At 38.0% G+C, this 16,781-nt stretch overlaps 1 protein-coding gene across 2 annotated transcripts in view; it reads right to left on the reverse strand.

Moving 5' to 3' along the window:
* The window catches only part of LOC127650961 (ephrin type-A receptor 7-like), a 207,020-nt gene that overhangs the window by 155,575 nt on the left and 34,664 nt on the right, over nucleotides 1–16,781 (reverse strand). For both annotated transcript variants that reach the window (XM_052136643.1, XM_052136642.1), the window contains exon 2: nucleotides 3,165–3,229. In XM_052136643.1, coding sequence (XP_051992603.1) covers nucleotides 3,165–3,229 — 65 coding nt within the window. The remainder of the gene's footprint in view (nucleotides 1–3,164; nucleotides 3,230–16,781) is intronic.

The following is a 16,781-nucleotide window of genomic DNA, read 5'->3' on the forward strand; positions in this document are numbered from 1 at the left end:
GGAGTTTTGTGTTCCTAGCAAAGACACCTTCGGCTTGCTCACTTGGTTTCTAAATACAATTATTATTGAATTACTTATTTTTAAACACAATTCACAATTGTATTTTATCAAACTACACTATGATGACCAAGACATTATAGATATCACAATTTCATTTTCTGTTAATGCATGATTTTCTGTAAAGCTGCTTTGAAACGGTGTGAGTTGTGAAAGGCGCTATACAAATAAAATTACTTGACACGGCACTTCAGCCAGCACTGCAGAGGTATCATGTGTAAGACACCTAATGAAATGATGGCGGATGCTGCCGCCATAAATCCCAATGCTTTCTGAAACAGCTTCAGTGGAAGGGTTCTCCCCAGTTTGAACTGAGACAGACACTGTAGAATGGCCTGAATGTGCTTGCTCGTGAGGTGTGTGCACCCGCTGGCATGGGTGCTTTGTAGAGGAAAAGGGCTCTTTTTTGAGAATGTGTGAGGATCTCATGCATTTGCAATGAGTGCTGTATTCTTTTTTTCACTCGTTGCATTTATTTGAGTGCAAGAAACAGAGAAAACATTTTGAACAATATTGTAAACAGAAATATTCCTTTCCCGACAACAAGTAGAGGGAAGATGGGGAACAGTGTTTTAGGTTTCCAATAGAGCATTTTTTTGGAGCAGACCCGGAGGGAACCGAGGGCTCTGCTTTCCGCTTCTAAGCGTTGTGCCCGTCAGGAATGCTTTTGATGCGTGTGCTGATACACCGGTGTTGGTGAGGCAGCAGGTATGGGACTTTTAGTTGGGTGCTGGCTTGAAACAGAGCAAGGGTGTACCGTCTGTTATATACTCTGTTTGGGTATAAAGTGTCTCGTAGCTTGTGACTGCTGCCGAGTCACGATGTAACACTCAGCAAATTTATTCAAAGAGCCGCCAAAGAGGCAGGCTGGAGATACTGGAGCATCCAAAAGAGTGTATTTTTCTGTATCACTCATTTCTGTGAGGATCAGCCATATATCTCAATCCAGAAATGCCAGGTTGCACATGGACTTGCCGATGGCCTGCACAGTGACTTTCATGGTATGCAGCACTAAGTCTGTAGCGGTGCAGAACTCTTTGAATGTCTCTGGATCGAAGCCGTGCTCGTCCATTTGCCTGAGGAGCTTGGCTTGAAATACGTGGAGCACTGACATTGCGTGGAGTGCCGATCCTGCTTGTCTTGCCGCTGAGAAAGCTTTTCCCGCCAGTGCGGACGTTTGTCGACAAGGTTTTGAAGTATCTATGGGGCATAATTTACATGCCCTGTTACTCGCTGGCACAGGTGTGCCACTATCGGCTCCTCCACAGGATGTATTTGGACATAACCGTTTTCTTCACAATGATCCACATTAAATAGGATGGTGTCACTGCGCGAGCGTGCCAAAAGGGCGCGTGCCAGGATTTAGATAGTTTGTTATGAAATTCAAGGAAGAATGGGGCAGATTTGCGGGACGCTGCCCTTTGACGGCGTCCGGACTGCAGGAACCATTCATCGAGGCAAGAATGTTCAGGTTCCTCTGGGGGAGACCACTCAAGGTGAAGCTCTTTGACAGCTCTTGTAAGGATGCGGAGCATCTCCCTGTCAGTGGTACATGAACATTCCTCTCCCCCGATTGGGGGGGGGGGGTGGCAGCATCATCTACTTGAGCACACGTCTGATGCAGCGAGAGTCATTACTTAATCATTATTATCCCCAGTGTCAGAACTGCTGCATGAGACGAGGCTACCCGCTCTTTCAGAAGGTCGAGTTCGTCTCGCACATAACATATCGGAAAACATGCACTTTGGACAGATTGCGGGGCGTGTGCCGCCAACAGGACCACATCAAAGTCATCCTGCTAGACCACGTGGCCAAAAACAACCGTGTGCATATGTATGGCTGCAATAGTGGTGCTACAAAGAGGATGAATACCAAATCGGTAATGGTCTCAAACACAGAAAACAAAGACTAAACCATGTTCAATAAGTGCCATAAACAAGATCATTGTCTAGCAGAGAGATAATAATGAGCCTCAAAAGACGACCGCACTCATGCTGTTTTCCCAATTAATTGCACTGTAATGAAGATCTAGTGTTTCTGGGGGAATTGAGCAGTTTGAATCATTGCATGAATTTGGCAGAGTTTCTTCACAGATACAACTATGAGTGGCAGTGAATTTCAACACATCCTGATGAAGACCATAGAGAGATCAATCCAGTGTATTGTTTAAGTATGAGTATGTGTGTGTAGTGTGTTTATGACCGCACAGCTGTGGTGGGTAACGTCTGGGAGCAGCAGACAGAGGATTTAATCACTGTCAGGGCCAGAATTAACAAGCTAAACAAATAACAGCTTGCACCGAGTCCCCAGCTTGCGGCCATTTCTCTTTACAGACAATGTTACGACAGACTGAATGTGTCCATCCTGAGATGAGACGTTAACTGTAAGGTTTACCGCTCATCGCAGCTATGAATCAAAACTATACATGTAATCTTTAGCACATGATTTAGCTTTGGAAAAAGAAGCAGATGAAAGAAAACAGAAAAGAGACAAAAAATTAATAAATAGGCATTTATCTGTGAGGGCAAAATGGTCTATGCTGGGTTTAGAGAAGAGATTGTGTTAGTAATACAGTTAAGGAATGGGGATAGGGAAAAGGAGAGGAAAAAAGGAAAATATAAAACAAAAGATAGACAGAGAAATTCTGCAGTGTAGCACCAAGATTTTGCCTAAAGCCAATTAAACAGAACCACATGTGTTTGTGGAGTGTGTGCATGTTTGCGATAGCAATCAAAAGGAATTTAACAATTCTAGTTCCAGTTCTGTTTTATTATTATTTGGTTCCTTAACAATTTCAGTAACAATTATTTAGTAGTTTTGAGAAAATGTTGTAACTAGTAAAAGTTTATTTATTTATTTTGTAGCTAGAACTATAAGATATGATTAGATTAGATAAGATAATACATTTCCTTAAAACTGTGATACACTGGAACATCATTATTTGGAGCCTTTAGATTAGAACACATTAACGGCCCTAAAAAAATGATGTTTTATATTTGACATACTACAAATACAAAATAAATATGCAGGCCAATCATCCAGTAAACTGAACCCATGCTATATACCATAGGCAATTAATTATCTAATAAAGCAGCAAGACAACTTACCCCATTAGAAGGATATGATGTCCAACCCAGCTCTGCCTGGGACTCCTTAGAATTCAGTAAGACTACTAGAATCAAAAACACAAACACAAGACAGAAAGAATATAAACAACAGCACTGATTATCAGAAGCATCACAATCATTAAATTACAATTATATTCGGTGCATTTTCTTTATCTTGCTGTCAGAACGCATACAGCCGATAGTGTTTAATAATGATGAACACGTTCCCAGAGGAACGTGCTGATGATTTAGAGACTGACTGTATATTAGAGCAGAAATGGGGACTGACAAACCTGTGGAGCTGCATTTAGTGAGATGAAGAACACAGATCATCAACTGATAATGTCACACAACTGTGCAAAGCACAAGCATCTTGACAGATTTTTGGCTGGTGATTACGGTCTGTGGTACAATGTGCTTGACTCAACATTAAATATTAATTGTTTTGGAGAGAAAATGAAAGCCTTTTTAAAGCAGCATCATACTGCAATGGAGCCCAAGAGACCATGGAAGCATATTTGCATTATGTAATATGTAATTTCTACTGCAATTCAACCATTACTAAACACTAATGAAACATTCTGATTATAAACAATTAAAATGAGTGGACCCAGGAACAGCAGCTTAAACAAGTACATAAACAATTCAAATGAGCGGAACCTGGAATATTGTGAACTGTGCAAACTAACTCTACATGTCACAACATAAGGACCTTGGACAGCGCTTGGACTGTGGTACCAATTTCAGCACAGTGGACAGCACCACTTCAGTTGTGTCTGGTGCTAGGGCTTTTTACATGCATCTTTATAAAACAAAGTTTATCCCTTTTTTCCATACCTTTAAATTCATAACCATACATACAACAATGCACAAAAATTAGGCAAACTACATTAGCCCATGCAGCCATGTCTCCAATCACTTTGCCAAACATTAGAGTATCAGAGGCTAAATTATTAATTATTTAGTGCAATCAAAAGCGCTTATTTCTCTTTTGCTCAGCTCTCCACTCTCAAATGTACGACCAGTAAAACATCACTACACAAGGCTGAATGCAATTTCATAAAAAGGCCAGATCAGCAATGAAGGCTCCTTCAGAGTCGTCGTGCACTTCTGCCACAAGAGCACTTGTGTGTATGATTCAGAGTCCATTTTTTAGCCTTGTAGACATTGCGTTAACTGCCAGACATAATGAAAAGAAGTGTTCTGCCTTTGCTTTGATTGGTTTGAAACAAGCTTCCTGCTGATCTGACCTTCAAGAGCAAGACAGACAGACAGACAGACGAAAAAGAGAGAGAGAGAGATAGAATAAAAAAAGAAAAGAACGAAATTGAATCCGACTGTAGAGTCTGAATGTATTATTTATATGTACAGTGGCCCCAAATAATCTGGACACTGAATGCCTTTGCATTACATAAGAAAATATATATAAAAAAGTCATTTATTTTAAAACATTGCATAAAAAAAGTTAGGTTTCAAATTATAAAAAGACAGATATACCATTCAGAATGAAGACAAGGGTATTTGAGCACTTCTGGCGGTCAACTATTAGTGGAACATGACCATAGTCAATGTGATGAAATATACCTGTGTAGACACCTGTGTGAACTTGAGGGGAACTGACTTCATACATTCACTAAAAATCCAAGAGTCCAGTTTAAAAGTAATTGGAAAAAAGTGGCAAAACTTGGCAGGCGAGTTTTCCTGCACTGTATTTGTTACGCATGTACCAAAGTTATTTTTTAATCCAATTGTGAATATAGTGTGATTCAAAGGTTTATGCTGCAATAATTTTGACTGAAAATTTAATTTTCAACACCTCCTTCAAATCGGACATACATTTAATAGGGATTGAGCTCAATTTTTTTTTCCATGCTAGTCGTATACACAAATGTTTTCATTCTAATTGAACTATCAGTTGGATTAATAACCGATTATTCGGCTGCACGTAAACGTAGATAGTGAATTGACATCAAAGCAAGAGACATGGAAATGAAAATAAGAAAGGAATATGACGTGACAAACAGGACTGACTGAAGGCATGTGTTGATGTCAAAAGGGCACTAATCTCTGTCAAATACAAACAGAAACACACGCTAATGTAAATCCCAGTGAGAGAATTATAAAATGAGAACCATAAAATTCAATAGAGAGGATTAGCCCCATGTTGTTAAACTCTCTTCCCTGCAGATTATCTGCACATACAGTACACATGCTCAGAACACACCAATCAGAATCCAGTAACCTGCAGGACAATCATCGGCCAACCATTATCCCTCTAATAAGCACACACAATAAGACTAACTTGAAGGGACATTATGTGTGCATGTGCTCCGTTGCAGCACATTAACTCGAAGCCCCATTCAGCAGTTTTGACCTTATTAAACTTTAAGCTCTTCCATTGGGATCTAAAGCATGCTTTCCTTTCTCAGGGGCTCTATGGAAACACTCACATGTATGCAAACACACACACACACACACACACACACACACACACACACACACACGCACGCTGAATCATAATCATAGCTGTGTGCATGGGTTTGCACACAGGGGAAGGCGTATTCACAAGGAGCTCGCAGTCATTTTCACTCTTTTTCAGATCAGCTTGACATCATTTTGAAATGGGCCCTTTTAAAAACACGACCCCCCCGAGCAAACACAAAACACATCCTTCTGCAAAACCGAGGTTTTTAAATAGTCTTAACATCACCTGTCTTAGAGGCATTCACAAAGGTGGTAAATGTTTGTCTAGTTAACTTCGACAGTAGTTGAAGATGTTGCTGGTAGATGTCGGAATTACACACAAAAATAAAAATTCCATCATTTACTCACCCTCATGTTGTTCCAATCCCGTATTACTTTGAGGCATTCTACCTAACATCTCTATTTTTGTTCTATAGCAGAGACAGTCACATATTTTTTGCTCATTTAATGAATCTGAATGGTGACTGAGGTTAGCATTCTGTCTTGTCTTCCACAAAGGAAATAAAATAATATGGTTTGGAACAGCATTAGGGTCAGTAAAAGATGAAAATAATTTGGTGAACTATCCCTTTAACACTTCACATCAAGTCCTGTTAAGATTATTTTGAATCAGTTGTGTTCGCATCAGATCTGTAATTTCATTAGGAGCTGCTTTTTCAATAAGTCACGAATTACCACAAAACAGCCGTCACCAGTAAGGGACCGCTGAGAGATCAGGCAGGTCATGTGATCAAGCCCCTGCACAGTGCTCTCAGGCAGAACATGTGCTTACATAATGAGTTATGTGATATGAGCCAAGTCTAAATTATTTTGCAGGGTCAGAGATGCAAGGGAAAAGACAGCTCCAACTAATTTATTTTGTACATTTGTTCTATTTGTATAAAAAAAAAAAAAAATTGTACAAGTAGATTTTGAAATTCTGAAGAAATTGTGAGTGGTGCTTGCTCATGCAAAACTTGCCAACATGATGCAAGGGTGTTGTGGTTTGTTGCAAGGGCATTGCCATGCGGTTGTTAAGGAGCATTGGGTAGTTGCTAGGCTATTCTTGGTGTTTGCTTACTTGCCCAAGTCAAAAGAGCCCACCTTAAAGTCTCTAAAATATCCAGATGCCTAGATATGGTTTGAGTTTATGCTTTCATGACAGTCTATGTGATTTTTCAGCAGTTTAATTTAAATTTATCTGCAAATTGATTTTCACAACATAATTAGTTTCCAAAGCTTTACAAAGAATAGTGCATAACAAAGCCCTACAGTGAACAGATCAAAAGTGACAGTGGCAAAGAAAAATCTCTCAAAGTTTTATCGTCCACCAGGCGAAAATCTTGGAAATGGGATATAATCTCCTCAACATGCTGTATGTTTTGAGGCATCATTTATGTCTGTATTACACAGTGTGGAAAAAGTTATGTGCCAAATACTAGAGTTAGGGATTTGAACTAATATCTAACCCAAAGTATGAGCAAGCACCACTAATAAGAAAACGTACAAACACAATCCCTAAGCTTCCACAAATTCTCAGTAGCACACACAATACACGCATTTCTCGACCACCTGTACAATTGAGCCTTTGTGCTGATTATTATGGTCTTTCTAATGTCATGGTGTGGCCCCCATGTTAACCAAAGCTTCTTTTTGACAGAGAGGACAATTTTAGTGGGGGGTTTCAGAGCCTCCTTAATAACTGAAGCCATACCGCAGTTGTCACTTCCATTTCCTCTAGCCAAGTCGAGCAAAACAATGCTTTATTCAGACCGGAGCTGCACGTTTTGTATGTGAGGCTTAACGCATATGACGATTATGACAATGCAGTTAGGATTTCTGTAGCTCCATGTGTTTGGCATCTCCCTCGATCACACTTTGTGTTCATGTCCACGTAGGTCAGGATTTTACACATGTGAAGCCAAGTGAAATTAATTTCATCAGGGTTAGCATCAGATTGGCTTACTGAGCTGTACGAAAATTGAGATTGCTGTAACATGAAGTAATGGAGAAACTTGCTGGAAACAAGCAACATTTGAATAGAAAGTGATAACAATGGCACAAACTAGGGGTGGGCGGTATGACCACAATAATATCTCAAAATAATATAAAAAAATTAATAAAAAAAAAAAACATCTACATTTTTACTGTTACAGTTATATAATTGTAAATTTACATTCCAATTTAAGTTGCTTTGGATAAAAGTGTCAAGATATTACTTATTTTTACTGGAACATTCAACAAAAAAAAAAATTCATTTTAGATTTCATTTGATTATTTTGACTTAATTTGGAACTTGATAGAAGCAAATAAAAATAAAAAGATTACTCTGCTGTAAGAGCCGATATATGTAAGACTGTGTCAGCACATCATTTGAATTCTAAATGAATGTAGAAAATTGTGAATTTTCACATTACTCCACATCACATTACACCCCTTAATAACAAGTTAATAACAAGACATCCATCTCTGTATCATTTCAAATTACTCAATATTTCAGTCCAAATCGCTCTCTCTTATAAATTACATAAAGCTGTCTTTTCTAATGAAAGCCACACAAATATATCTACTGCAGTAGAAACAGAAAAATTCTTCTGGTTAACACATTTCTTCTGTCATACCACCCAGCCCTTGAAAGGATATACTTGAAAATTGCAAAGGTAAAGGAGTACAGTGTAAGAGAACAATCCTCCCCTCATTCCTTATTCTCTCTCTCTCTGTCCTTGTTAATAAGCAATCGAGTCAAAATTGGAAGAGTGGTTATATAAGTGGAGGCGGGTGGGGAGGGGAGGGTAGCAAGGCCATTTTGTGATGACTTTTTTTCTCTATCTCAATTTAGGAATCCACTTTAGATCAAATTAGACTCCGATTCTCGCCACATTACCACGTCACCTCCCTTTCACACTTCTGACAGGGGCAGGGCTGCTCTGCTCTCTAGCACTCCCACCAGTCTTCTTCACTCATCCTCAAAGACAACTTCCACTGCCATTGTGTCTCATCCTCTTCTCCTCCTCCTCCTCCTTGCTAACTCACTAAATGTCGAATTACGGAGACGTCATTAAAGATACTGGGAGGTTTGAATTTTTCTCTGGGGTCCCTACACACATTTTGCACAGTCCCACCCACATGCCAATGCCCGTTTCAATGGGTGGTCTTATTTTCGGAATGGTCTGATCACTGCCATCACTACAGCCCCTCTTAACATTAGTTCAATTAGGTACAGGCTGCATTTTCTATATCTTTTCCCTCTTATGCATTAGGACATTATATCTGTACATAATTTAAATCAACAAAAAAAATCTTACATAGTGCAGTTTAAACATATATAATGTTATACTTTTGAAACAGAAATTATGTTAATGCTTATGGACTGGCCCCATTCACTTCCATTGTAAATTCCCTAGTGTAACTGCAAATTTTAATGCATCTGGACAGTAAAGATGGGTAGAATCATAAAAGCAATATTTCAAGTTAATGGAATGTTCCTGATCTATACTCAATTGACAACATTTATGACTGATATGATTGACATAGCCACAAAAAATTATTTAGACTCCTCCCTTGTTTATTTCAAAATTAAGTACATTTAACAGCTATGCATTTACAATGGAAGTGAACAGGGTCCATTCATAAACATTAAAATACACACCGTTTCAAAAGTATAGCCACAAGATGTAAACATGAGTGTTATAGTGGTTTTTGCATTATAAAAAATAAGGGCTTACCAGCGTTACGTCGTTTACATGACAAAATGTTTTAATATTGCATTTAATTTTACACAGATATGGTTAGTAAGTGATTTTATCACAGTAAAATCATGTTTAAGATACACTATGTAAGTCTTGGCCCTCTAGCAGTTTAAGCATAAAACTGCAAGCTACTTGCGGAGGAACATTGTTATGACGTGTAATCACATCAGTAGGACTTTGGCTCTGTTCTCCTGCGTGGATGAATCTGATGGTTTGAGGACATCAGTGTAACCATGGTTAAAGGTGATAATCCTATCAGAGCAAATGTCACTAACAACAGGAAAACTCACCCCCTCCCCTCAATAAATAAATAAATAAATAACGAAAGGAAGAAAAAGACGGATATCCTAAAATATGTCTTATTAGCAGGTAAGTAGCATAGCTAACACTGACATTAGACAAAAATTGCTAGTCATATCAGATAAAGTCAAACAGTGGAAAATATTATAACAGGCAAATAATAAAATACCACATTAGAGTGGCTAGCGCTATCTAAAGAACTACCACGCTAAGATAGCTATCTGGTTAACTATCAGTCCAATTAAATATCTTTGTCGAACAAGAAAAATACACACCAAATATTTCACCACACATATACACACTGTAGTAGCTCTAGAGCTTCTTTATTTATGGACATGACGTAATCACGCAGGTATGCAATTTCTTGCCATATCCGTCCCGGCATTTTTATGTTACCATAGTGAATCAGGGTAAGGCAAATACATGGTTTAAAAGATGGATTGTGGATGTACTTGCTCATTAATGAAATTGTTCATTCCTTACAAAAACAAAATCTTACCTAGTGTAGCTTAAACATGTATACATTTTATAAAAATTGCACAAAAAGCATATGCTTGTCAAACATGATCATTTTCCACCCTCATTCTGACCCTCTGGCAGAAACGCTCCATTTTGGTTGACAGTAAATGCCCACTGTAATGTTTGGCTCTCCACTCTTGACTGACATGCTCTCTCCTTGCCATCTCACTGCTCACCACTACTGGACGGGGTTATGGACGTGATGAGGCAAAGTAGTCATTGATGTGTCTACCACAGTGTGACATCACAATGTGGAGCAAATAGAAAAAAGAAAATGGTCGCAGTGTGGAGGACATTTTGAATTCTGAAATATACAGTGCGTTTTAATAGTAAAATGACCACTTATAAGTCAAAAGATCAAGGAAAATTTGATTCCTCATGTCATTGCCCCTTTAAGATGGGAAGAAATTACACACTTCACCTTTAACAAAAACGTGAGCTGCATATTTCTGCTTTTAAACTCCGTTAATATTGCCACATAGTCTTTCAATGAAAGTACTATTTTTTGTTTCTTTTTACAAACAAGGAACAAGTCAAAATGATTTCCCATGGTATTACACAGCATGTCAAAGATGCTAGAGCTTAAGTTGTATTTACCATTGAATTTTACATAAATCAGGGCTTAACAAAAAAAACTAAAAAAAAAGAGTGCGTGGATGAAATTGAGATAAGGGCAGAGTGCCAAACTACACTCCACTGAGCCCGTTGTCCAATCCACCACTCAAATCACTAAAATGGCAACTCGCCCTCTCTCATCATGTCATATCATCGCCCCTTCCTCTCTTCCACTTCTCTCCCTCCCCATTCCCACTATTGCTACAGACATTGATCTCCATCCAACTGATGAATGAGGGTGAGTCAAAGGTGTGTGTGTGTGTGTGTGTAAAAGAGAGATAGAGAAAAGAGAGAGGGAGAAGGAGGGGGAATAGGGTTGGGAGAGAGTGGGGCCTGACCAGCCATCCATCAATACGGCACATCATAGACCTGCAGAAATCCATAATCTCGACAGCTGATCAATCAATAGGCAGCGCAACCGGACGGCTTGTAAAAAGAATACAGCCAGGTGAGTCGATAAGTTAGAATAACAGGTCTGTGCCTGTTAAACCTGTTAAAGATGGAGGGATGAATGGATGGAAGGAGAGACAGAAAGTGTGTCCTCATCTACTGGTGCTCAGAGGATAGATGACAGAAGAGATACACAAGTTGTAATGGATGGCATCTCAGCTGCCGCCGCATCTGCAGGGTCATTTTAAGATCAGAGATCTGTGTCTGTGCTGCCCAATGTGATCTGGGTCACTACGTACAAGATGAGATACTGATCTGAAGTCAGTGTTTTTACTGCTACAACATGTAGTGTTGTGGAAACAGGCAGAAAACTCCTGTCTTTAGAAGCACAGCATAGGATAGGATACAATCCCTGAAAAAAAGTCTCACACAAGCACTTTGTGGCAGCGGGGGCGTGGTCAAGCGTCCGTCCGGAGAGAGAGAGAGAGAGAGAGAGAAAAGCGGTAAGGGCGCTTCCACCTGAGCTAAATTATGTCTAACACCTGTCTCTAATTACAGTGAGCACGGGGAGAATGACATAAAAGAGTCACACCGCCAGCAGACCTGGAGAGAGAGCCTGGGTCTAGAAGTGCACTGCGAAGCTGAAATAGTATTGTGAAGCTGAAAGAGTATTGTGAAGTTATTTTGAAAGTGGGAAGCATTTTATCAGACTCACGCTTACTACGCAGGAAGAAGTCATTTCTAAGTGAAAATGTTGACATATAGAGACAAAATCAAATCTACTACATTAGGATATTTAAGCTAATGTAACAGATTAAATAGACCACGATGGAAATCGTACAACTGGTAAATCATATGTGCGTCACATATTTGTAGCGCAATCTCTGTGTGTTACCTGGGAAGCTAGCACTTGTTTCAATGGCAAAGAATGGGAGACGTCTCTGTTCACCTATAATCCATACTAAATATAATGTGAAAAGAAACATTAGCCCAAGGAGAGTTTGTCAAAAAATTTGATCTTAACTTTAGGGAAGTAGTCTACACCTGGACACAGCAGGACGACTGAAAAGTAAGAAGTGTAGTAGTAGTAGTAAACAAACACATTTTTAATGGTATCTGATGCTTTTCTATTTATATTGTTGTATTTAATTTTATGGGCATTGTTAAATGTGTTGATATTACCATTTATTAAAATGTATAAACACAATGTATTTAATTAATTACATTAAATGTATTTCACCCATAATTTTAGATAAATCTAAACTAAATTGAATGGACAAATTAAAAGTGTACTAGAAATAAAAATCCGAAACAATAATAACCCAGGTTGCAATGACTTACAAAGCTTTCGCTTTCTTTCTTTTGTCTATGTTTGAGGGGGAAAGAAACAAATAATTGAAATGTCTACAGAACGCAATAAGTAGTGTGTTGAAGGACAGTTTTGTCTTCTCACACAAAGCATATGCTTTCATTCTGAAACCACTTTTAAGTTTGAACAGCAGTATAATAATCATAAAATGTATATATGAAATGCAACAAAGGTGTTTGTTACATTTATACTTCCACATTTTTTTTCTTAGTTGTGAAGGTTAAAATAAGCTTAAAATATTGAAGTTGAGTTTACAATTACAATTTTAATACAGATTCATGAACAGATTAATTCTAACTCACTTGTCTCAGACTTGTCTCAGGCCTGTTATGGACTCAGTCTTCAGTCCGACACTTACCCTTTTGAACTGACTCAATTGTTTAAAAACTCGGACTTGACTTGTACTCGACTAAGGTGGGCACGAACCAAACACTAGTAATCAGTACCTAGATTCAGAACTTATAATATAATGTTAACATGGTTGGCCGTGATTGGACTATGCTTGTATCAGAATTAATTTAGCTAATTGCTGATTCGTAAAATCCTTCAACACTGGCTATCACTTGTTTGTTTGACAGTGTACAGAGAGAACATTGAGATGTTTTTGCCAAAGAAACAGAAAAAACAAAAAAATAAAATTACAATTAAAACGTTAGTCAAATCAAGTCCAATAATTTTTATTTGTGCTTTCCCAAAACACATTGTTCCAAAGCAGCTTTACAGATAATTAGCTGTAATATCTGTAACATCTCAAAAACATGAATAACTAACACTCCTGGAAACAAAGAATTTTATAAAAAAACGGAAAAAAAGAAAATAACTTTCTATAGCCTGATATTATTTAACATTTCACAACTAAGTCCTGCTGTCCCCATATGAGGACATCAATTTATAGGGGAAAACTATTTACTCTTTAAAAACAAAAAACTAAATCATTTTGTCTTGTTTTTTTAGGTGCTTATAGTTACACAGCAGTCATGCTCACGTCTCAGAAGGTGAAGAAAACCACAAATTATGCAGTTACAAAATTCAAGCAAATCTGAATGCAGATTAGACATTCAAAGACATGAATTACAAGCTAACATCGAAGTAGACATTAAGTCTTCGAACTGAGAGCTCTCCCTCTTTGTCTTCCTCTCGCGCTCTCTTTCGATTTGAAGACGGGGCTTTTCATTATCATTTGTTCGACTGTCAGATCTCATAGCTCTCCTTTCTCACATTGTCTCGATTAATTTATTCCATAAATCTTTATTTATTTACTTATCTGCGATCCAGACAATTTGAGCATATTAATTCACAAATGCCTTTAATAATTTTTTTAAATCCTACTAATTATGTAAATAAGAAGCAGAATGGCTCCATTCAGCTTGTTTGGATTTAATTAGATGGCCTTTATTGTCTCTTTCCACAGACTTATAATCTAGCCACAGCCCCTGCATTTGGATGTTAAAAAAAAACAAATCTTACTCTGAATCAGTGGCCCCTGTGCATTCAGTATTTTCTCATAAATGGAAGAACAGTCCAGCACTCTGGGCTAGAGACTAAATCAATGTGGATATTGAGAATCACACCTTATACTTAATTTCTAAAACAGATCTAGTCACTGAACACATGCACACCAATATGCTGATTACTCCCAAAACTCATCTTATTTAGAAACAAAAAAACAAAACAAAAAACAACAACAATGAAAGAAATTAGAGTTTACATGATATTTAATCATGTATTAAATCATGTTATTCTCTGTTTTTGATGTCAAACCACGAAGAGGCATGCGCACAACACTGGATAAGCCGATAAGAACGCCGGTTAAGGTTTTTACCTGCAATGCAAAATTAGGCTAATTGGCAGAAATATACCCGGTATTATGATAGTATTATGATAACTATTACAGATAACCGTTTACGGCCTTACACTGATAAAGGAAAGCCGTTTAATGCGTTTAAATGACCACACATGCCATCGGCTTATTTAGCATAACTGGTGTAAAAATGTGCATGTAAACGCACTCACTGCAGTTTAGGCATAAATATAGCCTACCAAAAATTTGAGTGCTGGAGCCATAATTTCAACAACAAACATGTAGGTAAAACATTTGAGGAATTCCTCTAGTCCACTTAAACACAAATATGCTGAGGTTTCCCTGGGTTCCTCTTGAATCCCATTTTAATTGCCACAAGAACTTCCTGAACATTAAACTGTTATGATGCAGAGTTTAATGTTCGAGAGGAACCCAGAGAAACCTCAGCGTATTTGTGTTTAAGACTTACATTGCTTCACACTATTAGCATGAATTCTGGTCCAATTTGAAGCATATTCTGGCAAATAACAGCCCAGTTAGACAGGAAGAGACCGTCTGGTTGACAGGATAAATGGCCAACCACAATTCAGTGCATTTTAACATTGAGTAAATCATGAAACCTATGACACCACAATAAAATCTCAATCAAAATAATTCTGCAGCAGACATCAAATCTAAAGACCCAATTTAAGCAAAGTTTCCCCCTTAAATCATGTATGACCTTGTAGCCTCTATTAGGGGAAAGTTCATTGACCATTCTGTATGTGTTGTATTGACCCATGCCTTTGGCAAAGTCAAAGATCAACACCAGAAGACATCAATTTCAGGCTTATTGAAGCAAGCGTTTCAATGTCCATTTGGTGAAACCAAATCAAAATCATCTGAGGTAAGCATAGATCTTAAATTGTGCAAAGTGGGCCAAACATTGCAATTGTCTATTGTGTTCATCCCCAAATCCAAATCAAGGCAATTTTTTACTAGTGATCGAACAACCAATTATTTTATTGAGGTTGACTAGCTTTAGATATTTTTTTTTTTTTTTTTTTGTTTTGTTATTTTACAGGTAATGCTTTAAGTATGGTATGGTCCTTTAAATCCCTTGAGGGAATGTTTCTTAAATGTCTTTAAATGTATCTTTAAAGCACTACCACTACAGCCATCCACATCCAGACAGACATCATCTCCACTGCATCTAAACTTAATGAACTGTTTTTGAAAGAGTGTTGCATTTTAAAGTTGGCATTTTATGTAAACTCCCCAATAAATGTGTCTGATCTGGGATCTGTGAACATTTGGTTGACCAGTCGATTTTGAAAATATTCAGTTTTGCACATCCCCACTCACTAGATTTGCCATAACTGGTTTTCCCACCAAAACTAACAAACTGATTTTCCTGTGTTGAGGAAATGATCTGCCAAATGAGCTTTGTGCCAACTAATCAAATATGGCATGAGAAATATGATTTGAGGTTCACTTTCAACACCACTATTAAAAGACTCTGTGCTTTTGATGAGTAATTAAGCCACTGAGAGGGTCATACGGCACATCCACCTTCTTATTAGGTACAGAGGCTTGGAAAGATTGCACACATTTAAATTTTTGGTTGGAGGAAAAGTGGAATGTGAAACCTTTTATGAGGCTGAAATGAAAAATGGCATCATGCAGAGTGAAAAAGAAAGGTTCCCAACCCTGGTTCTTGTGGCACCCCATTATCTAGCAGCCCACACATTCTCTGTAAAGCGCATCCACTAATGGACAGATTCAGGGAGTTTAATCAAAGCACAGAAAGAGAGGGTCTCTCTCCATTTCTCCACTGACAATCATCCAGCAGCCCTGGAGTCCAGTAGCCTGCTGTTTGGGACCCTATGAGAGCTGAGTTGAATAAAGAGAGAATGATTGAAAGGGAGAGAGAGGGGTGCAGGTGATACTGTGGAGTGGAGAGAATGAATGGAGAGGAGAGGTACTCAACTACATAAATCAGGCCACGTGTAGCATGGACAATGTAACTTCCTGTCATGATTTACCATGTTATAAGGGCAGACTGCAAGTGGGTGGGAGTAGAGATGTTCAAAACTTCAGATTTTCAAAATGGACTTGTAGGTGGATTGCATGAACAACTATTAAACTAATCTGTCCTAAATGAGTAGATCATCAAAAGTTGTATTATTTATGAATCATTTATTCACCCTCATGTTGTTCCAAACTTGTAGGACTGATTTTCTTCTATAGAATGCAAAATTGTATTTTAATATACATTTTTAGTCAAATTTTTCTATCCAATGAAAGTGAATGATAACTGTAACTGGGAATATCAAGCTTATCATGACCAAAAAAAAAAAAAAAAAAAAAAAAAAAAGCACCTTGAAATTAACCACTACATGCTAAGTCTTCTGAAGTTATATGATAGGATC

The sequence above is a fragment of the Xyrauchen texanus genome, chromosome 10, assembly GCF_025860055.1.
Source record: "Xyrauchen texanus isolate HMW12.3.18 chromosome 10, RBS_HiC_50CHRs, whole genome shotgun sequence".
Classification (NCBI taxonomy): domain Eukaryota; kingdom Metazoa; phylum Chordata; class Actinopteri; order Cypriniformes; family Catostomidae; genus Xyrauchen; species Xyrauchen texanus.